Genomic DNA, 20,821 nt, shown 5'->3' with positions numbered 1-20,821 from the left:
CGATCTCCTGACCTCATGATCTGCCCGCCTCGGCCTCCCAAAGTGCTGGGATTACAGGCGTGAACCACCGTGCCCGGCCGTTTTACTTACCTTTATGCCTTTGTCATAAAGGGTACAACTCACGAACAGCCAAATGGAAGAGATACATAGGGCACGGTTGTGGGTGGGGAGGGATTCAGGTGACCTGCTTTCCCCTCACCTTGAAATGTTCACAGACCTGGAAGCTCTCCAAATCTCCTGTTCTGGAGTTTTCATAGAGCTCAGTTTCTAGCCCTCCTCCCCTCTCTGGAGGTTGGTGCATGGGGCTGAAAGTTACATCCCTCTAGTCACTTTGTCTTTCTGGTGACCAGCCCCATCCTGAGACTTCCTAGCATCCCTTCCACCGCCACCCTGTCACTTTATTAACATAAATTCAGGTGTGAATTTGTTATGAAAAACAAGAGACACTCAGCACTCAGGAAATTCCTAGGGTTTTTAGGAGCTCTCTGCTAGAAAGTGGGGACGGAAACCAAATATTGCCAAATATTTGGTGTATTACCAAAAATTTGACTTGCCTTTTATTCACAGTTACTATTAATACTTGACATAGTTTTAAAAGAGGTGTAATCTTATTGAGAATATAAATTTTTTGTAAAACTTACTAGCAAATATTTAATCTCAAATCTTAAGGTTGCTGTCTGTTTGTGCCTAGAATGAACCATGGGGCACGGGAAAATAGGGCATTTGTAGCTGGGAGTATCCCCTTCCTCCATACAGATCGTTTGCTCAGGGATTGTCTGGTGGAGTTTAGATGGCAGCCAGCCAATCATAATGATACCATGGAGAGGGTTCCATAACCTTTTAAAATCTGTAGTGCATGGACTTAAAATTTCAGGTGCTATAGCTCTGAGATTCTTAAAGGATATTTGAATTCCCATAGTGTTAAGAACCTAGAAGAGGCCAGGTGCAATGGCTCGTGCCTGTAATCCCAGCACTTTGGGAGGCTGAGGTGGGTGGATCACCTGAGGTCAGGATTTTGAGACCAGCCTGGCCAACGTGGCGAAACCCCGTCTCTACTAAAAAAATACAAAAATTAGCCAGACATGGTGGTGCGTGCCTGTAATCCCAGCCACTTGGGAGGCTGAGGTGGGAGAATCGCTTGAACCCTGGAGGCGGAGGTTGCAGTGAGCCGAGATCACGCCATTGCACTCCAGCCTGGGTGACAGAGCAAGACTCTGTCTCAAAAAAAAAAAAGAAAAATAAAAAACCTAGAAGATATGGGTATTGGAGGGGTAGATGCCAGGAAGGAAAGAAGGAAGATATACCTTATTTCACAATTTTATTTCCTTATGATTGGCAGAATCATTTAAAAAAAATATTTGAGACAGGGTCTTGCTCTGTCATCCAGCCTGGAGGGCAGTGGCACAATCATAGCCAACTGCAGCCTTGGACTCAAGCAATCCTCCCACCTCAGCCTCCCTGGTAACTGGGACTACAGGTGTGTGCCACTTCACCCAGCTAATTTTTTTTTTGTAGAGATGGGGTCTCACTCTGTTTCCCAGGCTGGTCCCAAACTCCTGGGTTCAAGCAATTTCCCCACCTTGTCCCCCCAAAGTGCTGGGATTACAGGTGTGAGCCACCATGCCTGACCCTGCAGAATCATTTTTTATGCTGTAAGTTGCCCAACCCCAATTCTAAGTTGTGGTACAAATGAACTTCACTGTTAAAAAGAGGTAGGATTCAGTTATTGGTGCAAAATAACTTAGCTTTTCTTTTTCTTCTTTTTTGAGACGGGGTCTCACTGTGTTGCCCAGGCTGGAGTGCAGTGGCGCCATCTTGGCTCACTGCAGTGCGCCTCTGCCTCCCGAGTTCAAGCGATTCTCCTGCCTCAGGCTCCTGAGTAGCTGGGACTACAGGTGCGTGCCACCAAGCCCAGCTAATTTTTTGTATTTTTAGTAGAGATGGGGTTTCACCGTGTTAGCCAGAATGGTCTCCATCTCCTGACCTTGTGATCTGCCTGCCTCGGCCTCCCAGAGTGCTGGGATTACAGGCATGAGGCACCGTGCCCGGCGCAGAATAACTTTTCTGGTTAGCAGAATGGTAATTGTTTCTATGTGGCCTCTTTGCTGCCGTAGTGATTTGACATTATTTAATAGGAAATTAACATAGGGTATATGAACATGTCTGGCTTATATATATTGTAAAACCCAAAGTCTCTCCCCTGATTGCTCCCTTTACCCATCCCAATCTGTGGAGTATCTGGTGACATTAAGAAAAAAAATTAAGAAAAAAAGAAATAGAGGTCAGGTCTTAACTATGTTGCCCAGGCTGGTCTTGAACTCCTCAGCTCTAGTGATCTTCCCACTTTGGCCTCCCAAAGTGCAAGGATTACAGGTGAGCCACTGTGCTCTTTAATACATGTGTTAAAGGGCAAAACTACAACAAATTTAAATCTCACTTGGCTTTATTGTGATTTTAGAGTTGGGCAGTGTGCTTCATTCCACAAAACAGAGTTAAGTGTTGGAAGGAGCTGAGCAGAAGAGGTTGGCTTAATAGAAGAGCTGAGGAAAGGGGAAGCAAAGAACAAAGGGCCTATTAGTTGTTTCAGAGCTACCTTTCTTGTAAGACAGGGACAGGGAGAAGACAGAACAATAGAAAAATAACTGATTAGTTAATATCAGGTTACTTCAGGCTGCTTTTTTTTGTGTAAGGGTTAAAGCAGAGGGAACTTCATTATCATTCCAATTGAAGATTGAAAGTGGCCTGTTTGGTAAACTAGCTGTCATCTCTCCTGTTTCTCAGAAGGTCAGATAACAACTAAATTTAAGTTTAGTGATGTGAAACTTTAGCATGAGTAACTCCATTTTGATTTTTAGTCTGGTCACTTGGGGCCTAGTGCAGGAGATTAGTCCACAACGGTAGCCTCCTATAGTTTTTATTTAACACATGAAACAATTATTAATACATGCCAAATGCTTTGCAGAATAGTCTTAATTAGAACTTGACTCTGAAATATGACCATCTTTGTAATGGTAACTCTACATTTGACTACATTTGTACTGAGAACAATTAGTATAATCTTCCCTTGATATTGCAGGGGATTGATTCCAGAACTCTCCAAGGATACAACAATCCTGGAATGCTCAAGTTTCTTATATAAAATTACATAGTACAGTTATCCATCTGTATCTGTGGGTTCTGCCTCTGTGTACATGGAGGGCTGACTGTACTGTAATTATCTTGGAGATAAAAAGTGTTATGAGTTTCTTTCTAAGAAGTTTGGAATTGCTGTTTTAAAATTCCTTATATTGACTTTAAAGTTACCGTTACTTGTTGAAGACTAATAATTAACATGTACTAAGCAAGTACTGTATGCCAAGCACTGTTGCAAGTTCTTTACATGTATTATCTTAGTTTACCTTATGAGAAAGGTAGTACTGTTTTCATTTTTAGAGAAGGGGAAACCAAGCTACACAGAGGTTGAATAACACAGAGGTTGAATAGCCAGTGTGTGGTAGAGCCACTCTGACTCCAGAACCCAGGCTTAACAGGGGACCCACAACCAACCAGTTTGTAACAAATTGCTGAGCAGTCAGGTCGGGAAGTCTAAGAAGTGGAAGATTTGTGGGTAAATAGAAAGGGGAAGAACAAACTCTTATCTTACTCCCTTCTCCCAATAAAATTCAGTAGTTATATGCAGGGTGAAAAACAGGAAATGAGCTTAGCCCCTATTTTTTGCTTCCTCTTCTTTATATTTGCTTTCCTCTTTGCATTGCTGGTAACTCATGGATATATACTTGTCATTCCACTAGCACTGATTATATTTGTTTTTATTAATGTCACTTCTTAGTATAGTGTAATGTAATGTTTATCAAGAGCAGGGACTTGAGGTTGGGCACGGTGGCTCACACCTGTAATCCTAGCACTTTGAGGGGCCCAGGCAGTTGGATTACTTGAGGTCAGGAGTTCAAGACCAGCCTGGCCAACATGGTGAAACCCTGTCTCTATTAAATACAAACATTATCCAGGCGTGGTGGCATGCACCTGTAATCCCAGTTGCTCTGGAGGCTGAGGCAGGATAATCGCTTGAACCCGGGAGGCAGAGGTTGCAGTGAGCAGAGATCATGCCACTGCACTGACACATACACACACACACACAACAAGCAGGGACTTGAGAGTCAGACTGCTTGGGTTTAAATTACAGTTCTCCCAGTTACTGGCTGAATAGCCTTGGCTTAGTTACTTGCTGAGCCTCACTCTTCTTATCTGTAAAATAGGGATAATACAGCACATACTTCATAGGCTTTTTGGGAGGATGAAATGTGTGAATATGTGTAATATGTTTTGAACAGTACATAGCACTTAGTAAATGCTGTATAAGTGTTTGCTGCTTACTATTATTTGAGTGCTTTTAGATTTAACCAGTAATTGATTGATCTTAGGGATCAGGGTTGTTAACCTTTAATGCTGTATTAGTTAGTATGGGTGCTTCTTAGTGCATAAAAGGGAAAGGAGAAGGAAAAAGGAGATATAAAAGGAAGTTGAATAAAGAAGGATAAATATGGCTGGCTGTGGTGGCTCATGCATGTAATCCCAGCACTTTGGGACTTTGGGAGGCCGAGGCGAGTGGATTGCTTGAGTCCAGGAATTCAAGACCAGCCTGGGTAACAGTGAGACCCGTCTCTTAAAAAAACAAAAACCAAACAAAAACCCAGCTGGGCATGGTGGCATGCGTCTGTGGTTCCAGCTACTTGGGAGGCCAAGGTGGTGGGAGGATTGCTTGAGTCTGGGAGGTGGAGGTTGCAGTGAGCTGAGGTTGTGCCACTGCACTCCAGCCTAGGTGACGGGAGTAAAACCCTGTCTAAAAAAAAGAAAAATATACTGCAGATAATTTTGATGAGGAGCGGGAGAGTGTATATTTCATGTGGGTTACTCACACTAATGTAGTTTCATGTTCTTTTGTTTCGTGATTTTTGCATCCAATCAACAACTCAACAGTGTGTCAGTCTAGAAGTGCTCAGTGCTAGAAGTATAGTGGTGCATGAGGTAGTATAGGTTCATTTACAGGGATGTTAATAGGCATTTATAAATTGTTATGATTAATTGTTGTGAATGGTGCTATAGGAGCATGGTGGCATCTGACCAAGAGTTAGGTGGTTCTGTATTTTTATGTTTAATTATAACCCCTTTAGGATTATAATTTAAATTAATTTAAATATAAATCTTAAAATTTAGGTACATATTGGGTGGTGTTTCTTTTTATTCTTTCAGAAAACTGTTAAAGTATTTCATTGAATCTAAGATTCCAATTTCATAGAAGTCAAAATGTGGGGGAAAAATGGCTGATAATGATTGTAAGAGACTCAAAGATACATTCTGACTTTAGAGATGTTTACATGAAAAAAAGCATCTCAAATTAATGACTCTTTGGTACTTGTAATTGATAGCTTCTTAAAATGGAGGAGGACTCTAGTAAGAGAAGCTATAGTATCTGTTTATAAGTCAGTATGCTTTAGAGCAATCTGACTTTTTCATTATAAAAATGTAGGTTTTGGACTAGGCATTCTGGTGCTAAAACAGCTGCTGAGGCCAGCGATCACCCTGTTCTTTGTTCAGTTCCTCACGTTACTCATATAATTACCGTGTGATCGTGTGGTGCTCTGCTGCTTGTTGGTCAGAGCCTGAGTAAGGCTGAATAAGGCTGGATCATGAACCATTCTTTAAAGCAGTGGCCTTTGTATTGCAGTCTAGTTCACATACATGCATACATACAGGTGTGTGTGCACGTGTAACTGAAGAACAGCTTTCACAAAATAATATTTAGCACACTATGTGGAATTTTCTCTGATACAGCCTCTTCTCTTTCATGATAAAAATAAATTCGCTGATTATCACACCCTTTGGACCTTTTAAAAATAACACTTAAGAAGTTGAAACAGCCAGGGATCAGAAACTTAGAAATGGACCTTATTTGTTATTGTAACTTATAGCAAGTCATTGTTTCTCTTATTGGCTTCTTTTAGCCATAATAATTGTGCTACTTCTTTTCTTGCTCTGAGTGCCTGAACCTGTTGCTAAGTGAGGAAGAAAAATCCATATGTAAGTATAAATAAACAAATGTCTTTAATCTTTTTGCAGGTCAACATCAGATTTGAAATATTTAAAGTGGATACAAAACTATTTCAGCAATGCAGACAATTAAGTGTGTTGTTGTGGGCGATGGTGCTGTTGGTAAAACATGTCTCCTGATATCCTACACAACAAACAAATTTCCATCGGAATATGTACCGACTGTAAGTATAAAGGTTTCCTTCTGTTAGTAAAATGTTGTAAAATTTGATATCCTTTTGAAAACGCTTTCTCTATGTGTACTGAATTTTTTTCTGTTGTCTGCCTTTGTTTCCTGTTTTTAAAGATCTTGACTTCTCATGGGTAAATTATATACACTTTAAACAGCTGAAAAATCAGTGGAAAGTCAGAAGGGGTGACACAGGGTTTGCAAGAAGTGCTGGGAGGCAAAACTCCAGTAGACAAGATTCTAACGAGTGGTGGTCTCAATTTGGTGAAGTATGCCCTACATCTTGGAATGAGGTGACTTTTTTTTTTTTTTTTGATATTTTGGCCAATTATTGATCAGTACTTGGAGGTCTCCTGGGATACCATTTGAGGTCCTGTAACTTGAGAGAAAGTAGCATGTGTCTCCACTTTTCTTGTGGAGCTGTTCGCTTAGCAGTAATGGAGCTCCAAACTGGTTCTTAGGGGCAGAGAAGAGAAGACCTGTTATGTTTCGAGAACACCAACAGAATCCTTTGGGGGTCACCCCCACAACTGTTCTTTTCTTTTTTTCTTTTTTTTTTTTTTTGAGATGGAGTCTCTATCGCCCATTCTATCTGGAGTGCAGTAGCGCGATCTCGGCTTGCTGCACCCTCCGCCTCCCGGGTTCAAGCAGTTCTCCTGCCTCAGCCTCCTGAGTAGCTGGGATTACAGGCGCCCGCCACCACGCCTTTCTAATTTTTGTATTTTTAGTAGAAACGGGGTTTTACCATGTTGGCCAGGCTGGTCTTGAACTCCTGACCTCAAATGATCCACCTGCCTCAGCCTCCCAAAGTGCTGGGATTACAGGCGTGAGCCACCATGCCTGGCCCCATAACTGTTTTTTAAATCAACTCTTTGGAATGGTAGAAGGAAGATGGGAATAACAAAAATATTGAAGTGAGAGAGAGACAAGAGTTAGAGTAACACTCATTTGTGAAAGGTAGTGAGACCCTGTCTCAAAAATAAGGAAGGTTTTTTTTTTGAAGGGGGGAGAATTTGAAGGTATTATTAAACACTAAAATCACATTGATATTTTGAATTGGCTCATTTGGAGACAAGATAAATGGAAGACGTTTTGAGGTTCAGTGGACTTACAGGGGACATTTAGAGGTACATGAATCTTGTTTCAGAGTGAGGACAGCTATCAGAATTTTTCTGTTTCAGTCTCCATTGAAGTTATTTACTTGTAAACATAATTTCTGAGTCTTTTATGACTTTGATCTTCTGGTGTTATATTTTAAGTGGGCTTGTGGGTGTTTTATATGTATGTTTGTGTTGTACATCTCTGGAAAAGTGATAGAGTGGAAGGAAGAGTAGTAGTAGAATAAAATTTTAAATGAACCGATTTAGGTAAATGAATGGACCATGAGGCACAAATAGTGTTCTCATGGTACCTGTTGAAGTTAATATGGAAATGGATTTGGTGTAGAATGCATTTAAGTTCCCATCTATGAGTTGGGGCTTGCCATTTCTAGAGTAATAGAAATTCAGAGCTGGATGGGACAATATATATTGTCTTACCCATCTCTTAATGGATGAGGGTACTCAGGCCCAATTTAGGGATGAGACTTAGAAGTCTAAGTTTAATTACTTAGCGTAATTACACTAGCATAAGTAGACTTTGGAATGGAAGCCAGCTTTTCTGATTCTTAGTCTAGTTTTGGATATGAACAATCTAGTAAAGGAGGGTTGTTTTTGAGTCTCTTAAGTGTGATTTAAGAAAATAATCTGTTTGGTTTGAGAGCTTAACCACATTCATTCAATTTCTTTGTTCCTGTTTTTAAGAACCGACTTTCCTTTAACTGTCATCTCCCTCATGCCCTTGCTTCTCTTCTTTACATTTAAATAAGCTCTTGAACAATCTGTTAAAACATAAGTCAGAAAATCAGAGTAGGTACCTAAAAGTTAAGTAGGGCTGGTCTTAAAATGTGGCATTCTTCTCCTAGTTGGAAAGCTTTGCTTTTCTTTTTGTAGATATCATTTAATTTTTAAATTTTTATTGTAAATTGACAGATTATAGTTGTATATGAAAGCATTGCTTTTCAATTGTAAATTAATTCTAAAGACTCCAGAATTTGTGTTGGGTCTTTTCCCATTTAGCATTGTTAAACCTCCCATTTTCACAAATAACTTCGTACAACCAATATTAGCATATGCTGTACTGAATTTGATAAGGGTTTTATGGTCTATTTACATATTAAGCATCTTGTTAAAGAAGATGTCTTAGATCATGCAGTTTGTGCCCAATAACATGAATTTTACTCATAAAATTCCCAGCTGGCTGGGTGCAGTGGCTCACACCTGTAATTCCAGGACTTTGGGAGGCCGAGGCAGGTGGATCATGAGGTCAGGAGTTTGAGACCAGCCTGGCCAACATAGTGAAACTCTGTCTCTACTAAAAATACAAAAATTAGCTGGGTGTGGTGGCATGCACCCGTAGTCCCAGCTACTCAGGAGGCTGAGGTGGGAGAATCGCTTGATCCCAGGAGGCAGAGGTTGCAGTGAGCCGAGACCATGCCATTGCACTCCAGCCTGGATGACGCAGTGCGACTCTGTCTCAAAAAAAACTTCCCAGCAAATAATCTGCCAGCTTTTTCTTGGACACTTTGAGTACTTTGAGGGAACCGTTATTTCTCTCAAATGGGCTTGTTTATAACAAGGCTCATCTTTTCTAGGACTCTGAAAGGAAGAAAGGTCATGGATCTAGGATATTTTATTTCTAGATGAAAACGAAATGGTCTATGAAGAAGTAGTTTCTTAGGAATCAGATTGAATGTTGAGGTAGACCACTGTCTGAAAAGTTTCAAACTTGAACAGGTTCGGTTCATTTTGTGTAGCTAGAGGACTCTGCTCCTGTGACACCTCTAAACCTTCTCTGGCTCTTTATCCAGGCTGCTGGGGTAGAGCAGAAATCTCAGAACACATCCTTTGTCTTTTTCCAGGAATCATTTAGCTCATGCAAGGACTTGGTTGGCAAGATTGGTTATATAAGGATGATGGATGGACTAAGGGACGATTAAGTCTTAGCAAGGAAACACTGCCTTAGCTTAAGAGTTGTCCTGTGCCATTTTAACTCTCTCCTTGCACACTAACAGTGTTGTATTTTTTTGTTTTTAGGTTTTTGACAACTATGCAGTCACAGTTATGATTGGTGGAGAACCATATACTCTTGGACTTTTTGATACTGCAGGTGAAAACTTAATGTCTTTTATACTGTTTTGATCTTTAACAGTTGCTAGTTGTCTGTCTCTTGTGGACATTTTGAGAAACTAGCACATGAGCAAAGTAATTGCCTTTTGTTATTAGTTAGCAGGATTGAATATAATGATTGTCGATGCTTGACCAAGGAGCAGTCCCAGACCTGGGTTGGCAAATAGGAGTTTGGAGTACCCTGGGTGAACAGTGTAGTAGATGAAGTAGAGTGAGACTAGAGTGCATCATACAAGCTCCAAATTGAACTAAAATCCTGATGCGTGCACCTTGCAGAGAATTGGGGACTGCATTAGTGGTTGGGGAGGGACTAAGGGAATGAATTCATAGGAATCATGCCCACTGATTCTCTCCCTTCACCCCTACCTGCTCCTTTTTAAAGCCTAGAGTTTCCTAAATATGCCTAAGGTTATAAGGTCGTAAGCCATTTACAGTATTTATTATTATTACTCTTGATATTTGAAGGCTTATTCAGTTTATGTGTCTAATAACATGTTTAGTTTCTTACGATAGATAGCTTATTTTAAACTGTATCTGAAAATATTTTGAGAGTGAACTATTATCTGCTCACAGTATTGACATTTGTCAGCTATCCAAATTGTAAGAACAAATTACTTTCTTCCTTAAATGTACCTAATTCCTCAGTGCTATTTCTTGTTTTCAAGAGTGGCTGCACATCTTAATTTCTGACTTTTCTCTATGTGCCGTCTTATTATCAGCTCAGTTAGCCAGAGGAAAATCTCAGAAAGATATCCTTTAGAGTATCTTTAGAATGTAGGAATTCTAAACTTTGTGCTTTGAGTTACTGTTACTGTTTGCAAGTTAACATGTTGCTCCCATGGAATGTGGTGTTATACTGTGTACCACGAGGAACTGTTTGGATTTAATTGAGAACGTGAAATGGAGAGACAATAAAGATTAGAGAAATTTTTAATACATTAAAATCATAAAAGTAATGGTATATTAAATTTGGAATATAGAGAAAACAATGACCCATAATGTCATGATAAATGAGGGGTTTTCTTCTGTGTTCATTTGTGTCCAAAGGCACAGAGAAATTTTTTTTTTTTTTTTTTGTTGAGATGGAGTTTTGCTGTTGTTACCCAGGCTGGAGTGCAATGGTGCAATCTCGGCTCACCGCAACCTCCGCCTCCCAGGTTCAAGCGATTCTTCTGCCTCAGCCTCCTGAGTAGCTGGGATTACAGGCATGCGCCACCATACCCGGCTAATTTTTTTGTATTTTAGTAGAGATAGGGTTTCTCCATGTTGGTCAGGCTGGTCTCGAACTTCTGACCTCAGGTGATCCGCCTGCCTCGGCCTCCCAAAGTGCTGGGATTACAGGTGTGAACCACCGCGCCTGGCGAGAAAAGATAATTTATGGCTACTTGTGGTTGAAAATTAGTATTTTCAGATTTCAAAGTTTATTATTTATAAGCCTTTACATTTTCTGGCGAGTACTTTTGAAAGCTTTTTTGATGCGTAGTGCAATAAAAATCATTTTAAGGCCAGGCGCGGTGGCTCACGCCTGTAATTGCAGTACTTTGGGAGGCTGAGACAGGCAGTTCACCTGAGGTCAGGAGTTTGAGACCAGCCTGGCCAGTATGGTGAAACCCCATCTCTACTAAAAATACAAAATTAGCCCAGTGTAGTGGTGTATGCCTGTTAAGTCCCAGCTACTCAGGAGGCTGAGACAGGAAAATTGCTTGAACCCAGGGGGCGGAGGTTGCAGTGAGCCGAGATTCTGCCACTGCCCTCCAGCCTGGGTGACAGAGTGAGACTCCGTCTTTTAAAAAAAAAAAATCGTTTTAAGTGTTCAGTGTGATGCATTTTGCAGACCCTCCACCATAATAAAATGTGTAACATTTTTATCACCCCTCAAATTTTCTGTGGTGAGTTCTTTTACCACTGAATGGTGTTGGCACCCTTATCAAAAATTATTTGACCATATATGTGAGTGTTTATTTCTGGGTTCCCTTTGCAGTCAGCCCTGTACCTTGACCTGGTTCCAGGCAACCACTGATCTGCTTTCTTTGTTTCTACTGTTTTGCTTTTCTAGGGTTTCATATAAATGGCACCATACAATATGTAGTCTTTTGTGTGACTATTTTTACATAGCATAATGTTTGTGAGAGTTGTCCATGTTGTGTGTATTGGTAGTTGTTTCTTTTGATTGCCGAGTGGTATTCTGTTCTATGAATATATCACAGTTTTGTTTATCCATTAACAAGTTGATGGATGTTTGGGTTCCAGTTTTAATACTGGTGCTATGAATTGCTTCCACGTTTTAGCTATTTTGAATAATGTTGCTATCAACATGGGTATACAAATACCTTGTTGACACCCTGCTTTCAGTTCTTTTGGGGTATATACCCAGAAGTGGAATTGTTGGATCATGTTTTTAATTTTTTTGAGGAACCTCCGTATTGTTTTCCACAGTGGCTGTCCCATTTTATATTCCTACCAACAGTACGTGGGGTTTGATATAGTCACATTCTTCTGTTCGACACTTATTTCCTGTTTTTTTTTTTTAATTGTAGCCATCCTAATTAGTGTGAGGTGGTATCTAATTGTGGTTTTGATTTGCATTTCCTTAATGATTAGTGATGTTGAGCATCTTATGGCCATTTATATATCTTTGGAGAAAGGTCGGTTTAATCAAGTTCTTTGCCCATTTTTGAATTGGGATTTTTTTGGGGGGGTAAGTTTTAGGAGTTCTTTGTAGATTCCGGGTATTAATCTCTTATCACATACACGATTTGCATATATTTTTTCCTGTTTTGTGGGTTGCGTTTTTATTCTGTTGATACTATCTTCTGATGTATAAAATTTTCACAACTTCATGAAGTTTGTCTATTTTTTGGTGGTTTGGTGTGATATCCAAACAAATTATTGCCAAGTCCACCTGAATCTTTTGCCCTATGTTTTCTGGGAGTTTTAAAGTTTTAGGTCTAACATTTAGACCTTTTATCCATTTTGAGTTAATTTTAGTATATAGTATTAGGTAAGGTTTCATCTTTGTCTTTTGCGTGTGAATATGTCATTTTCTCAGCACCATTTATTGAAGAGTCCTTTTACCACTGAATGGTCTTGGCACCCTTATCAAAAATTATTTGAGCTAGGCTAGGCACGGTGGCTCACACCTGTAATCTTAGCACTTTGGGAGGCTGAGGTGGGCAGATCACCTGAGGTCAGAAGTTTAAGACCAGCCTGGCCAACATGGTGAAACCCTGTGTCTACTAAAAATACAAAAATTAGCCTGGTGCGGTGGTGTGTGCCTATAGTCCCAGCTACTCAGAAGGTGGAGGCAGGAGAGTCTCTTGAACTGGGGAGGTGGAGGTTGCAGTGAGCCGAGATTGTGCCACTGCACTCCAGCCTGGGTGATAGAGTGAGACTCTGTCTAAAAAAAAAAAAAAGAAAAGAAAAATTATTTGCCCACATATGTAAGGGTTTATTTCTGGGTTCTCTAGTCTATTCCATTGTCTTATATATCTCCCTATGCCAATACCGCACTGTTTTGATTATTGTAGCCTTGTAGTAAGTTTTGAAATCAGGAAATGGGAGTGCTTCAGCTTTATTCTTTTTCAAGATTATTTTGTCTATTGTCCCTTGTTTCAAGATTACTATCCCTTGTTGGGATTTTGATAGGAATTGCATTGAGTCTGTAGGTTGCTTTGGATAATGTTGACATGTCAACAATATTAAGTCTTCCAGTTCATGAATGTGGGATGTGTTTCCATTTATTTATGTCTTCTTTAATTTCTTTCAGCAGTTTTGAATTTTTTTGTTATCCAAGTCTTTTGCCTCTGATTAAGTTAATTCTAAGTATTTTTATTATTTTGAGTATCGATTAATTCTTGCTAAATTTGTTTTCTAGGCTTTATCAGTTTCAGATACCGGTCTTATATACACGCATTAACTAAATATATGAACCTGTGTTTGTAGTCATGATGGGCAGTGGATTTTGTCATCTGGGTTTCAGTGAGGTTTTTCTTTCCTTAGATGATTTCACTGTGATTGTTTCTTTCCCATATCTGAGATGGAGTCTCACTCTTGTCACCCAGACTGGAGTACAGTGATGCCATCTCGGCTCACTGCAACCTCCGCCTTCTGGGTTCACGTGATTCTTCTGCCTCAGCCTTCCAAGTAGCTGGGATTACAGATGTGCACCACCACACCCGGCTAATTTTTATATTTTTAGTAGAGATGAGGCTTCATCATGTTGGCCAGGCTGGTCTTGAACTCCTGACCTCAGGTGATCCGCCTGTCTCGGCCTCCCAAAGTGCTGGGATTACAAGGATTGATTTTTAACCATTTCTGTAGCAAGAGTTTATTATTACATTTATTATTGGGTTTCTAATGGACACAAAGATTGAACACCACAAACTGGTAATAAAAGCAAATAACATAATAGTAAATTCATTGCTGTTCTGAGTGCTTGAAGTTTGTAGAATTAGCTGATTGAGAATATTGCCCACATATTATATTACAAAGCCATACATTTTATTAGATAAGTAAGTTGCTTTTTGAGTAATGACCAGCATGCTTTTAACACTTTGAGGACACCAAGATTCAGTTGCTGAATTCTCTCCAATATTTTTCTTTTTTCTAGGGCAAGAGGATTATGACAGATTACGACCGCTGAGTTATCCACAAACAGATGTATTTCTAGTCTGTTTTTCAGTGGTCTCTCCATCTTCATTTGAAAATGTGAAAGAAAAGGTAAGCTGATCAGATACTCTTGCCCTAAGAAGATCATCTCAGAATTTCTACTGACCTGTTATAAATAGCATTAGAGGCTTGTTGATTAACAAAGGTGTATTTTAAAATACCTTTTTTTAGTGGGTGCCTGAGATAACTCACCACTGTCCAAAGACTCCTTTCTTGCTTGTTGGGACTCAAATTGATCTCAGAGATGACCCCTCTACTATTGAGAAACTTGCCAAGAACAAACAGAAGCCTATCACTCCAGAGACTGCTGAAAAGCTGGCCCGTGACCTAAAGGCTGTCAAGTATGTGGAGTGTTCTGCACTTACACAGGTAAGGGTGGCATGAAACCCCATGTGTATTTATGGTCGAGTCATTTATTAGAGCATTAGGATACAGGAGTTATTTCTAACAGTGATCAGCAGTGCTCAAAGATGCCCAGCAAGAATATGAACAGCTTCATATTGTATGTTCTTTTGTTAGAGGCCTCTTTGTTTTTTGGAGAATATTATTAGTTCCTAAACCCCTTGTGTTGGTAAGCTCTCGTATTGTACTGAATGATTCGTAGTGGTCAGGGTTGTGTTAAAACAAAAACCTTACAGGAAAGGTTCAGATAAGCATAAACTTGCAAGAGAGGATGTGAATGATTTTTTTTTTTTTCTAAACACTTAAATTTTCATCTGAATATGTCTGATCTTTTCTTGCCAATTCTGACAATTGATACTATACTGTTTCTTGGGCAATTCAACCAGGATAGGGAATTAGTCATAATAATTGAGACTTTAATGTCAAAGAAGGCAGCCATGGCTATTTCTGCCACAGTTCTCAAGCATGCTTTATATAGTGTCTCTATTCCTATATTTTTGGAAGTATTCCTTCCTCATGCATTCCGGCCGTTTTTGAGTGATTTAATTGGAACTCCTTTTGTAGTTTGATGGGAAACTCAGATTTTGTTGAAGATAGGGAGCAATGTTAGGGTATTTGGAATGGGACTTGTAACTGATGTGTATGGTTTAAACTTTTTCACCTTCATGATATCGCTGATTCCGTCCTTTGAGTACTGTTCTGGGGGCAAAGGAAAAAGTTATGGGAATAATTAGCACAAAAGTTGTATGTTCTACTGGTACTGATGCTTTGAAGTTTGAACACTGAGCAGACATGCCTAATAGGGCAAGATTGAAGGGTGGAGGTTTCTAATAATTATATTAAACTCATTATATTTATGCTTATGTTTTCAGGTAATTCATTCATTTTTATTGTGTTTCTAAAAAACACTATTGGATTCTTAACTACGCGTATACTAGGGTAAATGGCATATATGATTACTTATTACATATGCACTAGGTATTTAGTTTATAGGGCCTAGTGCATAATTTAATAGTCAGTTTAGTACTTGGTTGGATATTTACAGATAAAACTTTTATGCTTAACTGGGATATCCCTCAAAATAACTTCGAGGCCTAGTATCAGATGATTTAAACATAATCTTCTAATCCTCGTTTTTTTGGGCAGTTTAGTGCTATTATAGAAGCAGTTATTTAAAAGTTTAGAAGATTTTACACCTTCTCATGCATAGCACTGTTTTGAGAGTTTTAAAAAATGCCTGGTGCTTCTCTGTGTGTTTTAGTAACATTCCCAGAAAAGTGTGCCTGTGTGTGTATATTGGGGGAGACAAGGGAAAGTCATGTGTGAAACACTCATGTCCATGTTAGACACTAATTCTGTGTGCTTCTGATGCATACCTCTGTTCTCTAGATATGGGTTGCTTTGAGGGAAGACACATAGGCCCTGTGGATTCACTTTTAGGTTACTAGTGATGCTTTAGATAATTGGATGCTTTTAATGTAAGATTTTTACAGTATCAACAGGTGTATATAGTAAATCCGTTTGTAGAGAGTATGAAGTTTAAAAGGTCTTAGCAGGTACATTTTTCTTACCAGAGTTTGAAGTATGGAGAAGTCAAAAGAGGGGAAGTTAGAAAATGGGGTCTGTGGTTGTGTTTGGGAGCTAGAACTTTGAGGCTTACAGATTCTGTTTGTTGATTCCTCTAAAACTAAAGTCTTAATATAAACAGATGGTGGTCAAGCAAAGATTAGTTTTGTTTCATAGAGCATTTGTTGATCTTCGTCCTTGGTAAGCAAGAAAGGAATTCCTTCTTGTTAAGGGATACACTCCAGTTTCTAATAGTCCTCCTCCTCTTTTTTTCCTTATAAAGTATATTTCCCTTTCTGTACTCCTTCCTTCCTTTTATATTTTACTGCCAGAGTTGGTTCCTAGATGTGTAGAAAGAATTGCAGTGGAATTTTAACTTTTATGTGGCATTTCTACTTTGTAAATGATGTAGAAAGAGGAAGGCTTTTTAACTTTTGCTGCTTTTAAAGAATTTACTGCTGTTTCTGATTTATTTTGTGTCTAATGTGACATGTGGGTACCAGTCCTGTGGGATGTCATGGATGGGGGCAGGGTGGAGGTGGGAACACTTGGGGTGGTCTGGGGTTGGCACTTAAAATTGGAGCTGTGTTCTGGGACTTTTAGGACATATTTACTTGGGATCAAACTGATCAAACTAAAGAACATGTGAAACAACCTTGGGTGGTAAACTTGTGGCTTCAGATTTAGGTGATTTTAGGTGAGTCTGTAGACCTGGGTCCTAAGTACCACCAATGCTGAGTCACACTGTCATGTTGGAGTTTCTGGCTGAGGTGTAAGTGTATTTCTGTATCTTAATCCCCGTAAGATCTGAGAATATTCTTCGTTTTCACTCCATGCTTTATGCTCTGATACCCATGCAGACATCTTAAAGCACTGGACTGCTTGCTAAAACTCATTCTAGGACCCCATTCTTTGTTTTCTTATGACTTGGGTGGTGGTTACTTGCTCTAATAACATTGCTGAATAACTGAAGTGTATGCTGTTTCTAGAGTCTGTTCTTTAAAGTCCTTCTAGTTGGTACTGTTGCACAATTAACACTTTTTAAATGTCTGAACCTTTCCGTTCTGGGAAACCAGTTTACTCTGAAATCTTGGTTAATCACATTCAGATATGTCATTGAACCTAGAAACACATAGCATGCCTGTTAGTCTGCTATTTGTGTCCTTCAGTTATTCAGGGGCTGAATTCACATAAGCCTGAAATTGTAATAGATTTATTTCCAAAATGTGTTAGAAGTCAACATATTGCGTTTTAATAAAAATTGCTTTCCTGCTCAGTTAACCTTGCTTGAGGTGAAGTTTTTGGTCAGTTATCTACTCTCCTGGTTATAATGGGCTTAAGATCTAGCATTCTAGCGTTTTTCTTAAGGCACATTGCTTCTGTGAATTCAGCTCATTTAATCCGGACTGCTGTTGTACCTGCTAGTCTTTCTAATCCTCTAACCTGGCTGCTATTCTCTCTCCTCCCCTCTGTCTTGTAGAGAGGTCTGAAGAATGTGTTTGATGAGGCTATCCTAGCTGCCCTCGAGCCTCCGGAAACTCAACCCAAAAGGAAGTGCTGTATATTCTAAACTGTTTTCTCCTTCCCTTCTTTGCTGCTGCTTCCTGTCCCACTACTGTAGAAAGATCGTTTAAAAACAAAGGAATAAAACCATCCTGTTTGAAAGCCTCTGCGTCTTTTTACTCACCACCTTAGAGCAACCTCTGTATTAGTTTTTGATCAAGAATGCAATATCATATAAATTTTTTGTGATCAGTAGTCAAGTTGGACTTGTTTTAATGTTCTGCTGCTTGAGTTGCCTGATGCTCAGAGCTTTTTGGTTTGGATTACTATTGCAAAAGGGAACTTGGTCTGGCATTAAGAATGTCCTCTTGGAGAAAATAACAAGAGTTTTAACACTTCTAGATCTTAGTTCTAGATGGAGAAAGTAACACAAACATCATTTTACTCTTATGATCAATTGTTAATTGTAATTGCATGACAAACCTTATGGAAAAGGGGTGACCTAGTAGAGTGTAATGGGGAAGGGAGGATTCTTTTCTGGTTTTCCTTTGTGCGGTGAAACTTTGTGTTGCTGTTGCTTTGGCTGTCTGTGCTGTAGTGGAGTATTTGTCAGTCTGGGGTGGGGGAGATATTGATGTATCTGCTACTGCTTTATGAGTTCATTTGTTACATTATCTTTTAAGAGTAGCATCCATTTAAACAGTTGACTTACAGTTTGTTAATGCTGAGATGTAAAGCTGCCACCTTTATATTTTCCTGCTTCTGATTTTATTGTGAGGGAAATATACAATTGTGGTTACCTTCAAATTTTGAAATTAAAAATATACAACCGTTTGTATAAATGCCTGATGAAGCTTTATTCCTGTTGCACTGACTGGCTCTAATTTTACGTATGTATCAGGTACCCACATTTTTGCTCCCTTGAATCTCCTTGACTCTGTCTAACTGGTGGGATAAAGGGAGTTCAAAGTGACTATCTTTGCAGCTACCATAATCACCCTCTCTCTCTCTGCCTGTGCCTTCCATAGAATAAGGATGCCACTGACCCGTGCCCGTCCTCTCAGTCCTCTGTTTCATATCCAGCTGTTTCATTTGAATGCAGAGCTGCTTCCCTTGTTTTTATGTAAAATGTTTCAGCAGCACATTACAAAACTCATACTGAATGAGCAAATGACACATGTGCTTGTTTGCTTCTTGTGACATACGTTGGTCTGCGCAAAGCTTTCTCAAAGGACCACTGTCTCACTCATGAATATCTGCTCCTCTGCTCCTGAATTGCTGAATCCTTCCAGTGCCCTGGACAAATCTTGGTGAAGTGAGATTATTGTGTTGAGATTCAGGGTTGTTTTTAATGTTTCTTTCTTTGCCAACTCTTGGGGGTTTGAATGTTTTAAATTTGAACTCCAACTTTATTATACTGAAAATCAGACCGCCCATTTTTTCTTTCTACCCCTTTTCAGAAAGGCCTAAAGAATGTATTTGACGAAGCAATATTGGCTGCCCTGGAGCCTCCAGAACCGAAGAAGAGCCGCAGGTGTGTGCTGCTATGAACATCTCTCCAGAGCCCTTTCTGCACAGCTGGTGTCGGCATCATACTAAAAGCAATGTTTAAATCAAACTAAAGATTAAAAATTAAAATTCGTTTTTGCAATAATGACAAATGCCCTGCACCTACCCACATGCACTCGTGTGAGACAAGGCCCATAGGTATGGCCCCCCTCTTCCCCCTCCCAGTACTAGTTAATTTTGAGTAATTGTATTGTCAGAAAAGTGATTAGTACTAGTTTTTTTTTGTTGTTTCAAAAAAAAAATTTTTGTGTGTGTGTGTGTTTTTTTTTTTTTGTTTAAAAGCAAGGCATGCTTGTGGATGACTCTGTAACAGACTAATTGGAATTGTTGAAGCTGCTCCCTGGTTCCACTCTGGAGAGTAATCTGGGACATCTTAGTGTTTTGTTTTGTTTTTTTCCCTCCTCTTTTTTTTGGGGGGAGTGTGTGTGGGGTTTGTTTTTTAGTCTTGTTTTTTTAATTCATTAACCAGTGGTTAGCCCTTAAGGGGAGGAGGACGGATTGATTCCACATTCCACTTCCTAGATCTAGTTTAGAAAACATGTTCCCCATCTGGTGCTCTTAGGAAGGAGTATAGTAAATGCCTCATTTAATAACATACTCCTTTTTGAAAGTTGCCTTTTCTCTCCACCCTTGAGTAGATCCAGTATTTGATGAAACTCATAAAAGTGGGTGGAGCCCGTCTTGCCCCTCCTCTTTTCTAGGACGCACTATATGTGACTGTGACTTTCAAGGACATTTGTTTGCCATTTGCTGATTTTTTTGGGAAGTTAATTTCTAACTTCTTTCACTGATAAATGAAGAAAAGTATTGCACCTTTGAAATGCACCAAATGAATTGAGTTTGTAATTAAAAAAATTTTTTTCCCTTTCAGTCATTGTCTTATATGCTTAGCATAGATTTGCAGCTCAGTAGTATATGGTGTTCCTAGAATGCAGCTGAAGACCTGTTATGTAGAGGAAATACAAGGGGTGGTGCTAGAAGACAGACATCTGTGGAATGATTCACATCCTCTCAAGTTAGGAGGATGGAGGCCTGCTTCATTAAGAAGCTGGGGGTAGGGTGGGGGTGGGGAGAACACTTAACAACATGGGGACCAGTCAGGGGAATCCCCTTATTTCTGTTTTGCATGTGAGGAACCCTAGAGCAGCCCCTGAGGCTCTCTAGTTTAATAAAAATCATGGAAAGAGTCATGCAGACTCTTCTTAAGTGTTAATAGGGATTTTTTCAGCTTATTTTGGTTGCAGTTTCCAATTTTTAAAAATGTTGAGGTAATCTTTCCCACCTTCCCAAACCTAATTCTTGTAGATGCATTAGTGTTGAACCAATGCTTTCTCATGTCTCAATTCTTTGTATATGCATTCTTTTCAGATGTATTAAACAAACAAAAACCCTTCACAAGCCAGCCTGAGGGTTGTTATTTTCCCTCCGTCTCTTACTTTTCAGATATTGAGGAGTGGGAATTTGACTCTTGATAACATCAATTTCTAACAAACTTTGGGATAAAATTTTAAAGCTTTATTATTTTTATTTTCTGGCATTTTAGTTTGAGATAATATTTAGCCCTCTATATGTTCAGGTTTGTGCTTTCTCCTCTAAGTTTGACCCTTCC

At 39.4% G+C, this 20,821-nt stretch overlaps 1 protein-coding gene across 7 annotated transcripts in view; it reads left to right on the top strand.

The window, feature by feature from the left end:
- CDC42 (cell division cycle 42) overlaps nucleotides 1-20,610 on the top strand; it is a 40,253-nt gene extending 19,643 nt beyond the window's left edge. For 2 of the 7 annotated variants that reach the window (XM_003813957.5, XM_063594147.1), the window contains exons 2-6: nucleotides 6,118-6,272; nucleotides 9,412-9,484; nucleotides 14,114-14,223; nucleotides 14,344-14,541; nucleotides 19,104-20,610. In XM_003813957.5, the coding sequence (XP_003814005.1) occupies nucleotides 6,168-6,272; nucleotides 9,412-9,484; nucleotides 14,114-14,223; nucleotides 14,344-14,541; nucleotides 19,104-19,193 (576 nt within the window). In that variant the 5' untranslated portion in view covers nucleotides 6,118-6,167 and the 3' untranslated portion in view covers nucleotides 19,194-20,610. Of the gene's footprint in view, nucleotides 1-1,770; nucleotides 1,896-6,117; nucleotides 6,273-6,394; nucleotides 6,571-9,411; nucleotides 9,485-14,113; nucleotides 14,224-14,343; nucleotides 14,542-17,620 lie in introns of those variants that run through there. The other 5 variants (XM_055096818.2, XM_055096814.2, XM_055096817.2 and 2 more) reach the window with 5 other exon arrangements.
- Nucleotides 20,611-20,821: the final 211 nt, after the last annotated feature.

The sequence above is a fragment of the Pan paniscus genome, chromosome 1 (genome assembly GCF_029289425.2).
Source record: "Pan paniscus chromosome 1, NHGRI_mPanPan1-v2.0_pri, whole genome shotgun sequence".
Classification (NCBI taxonomy): domain Eukaryota; kingdom Metazoa; phylum Chordata; class Mammalia; order Primates; family Hominidae; genus Pan; species Pan paniscus.
The sequence above is the reverse complement of the archived record's forward strand: the minus strand, read 5'-3'. Positions and strand labels throughout refer to the sequence as shown.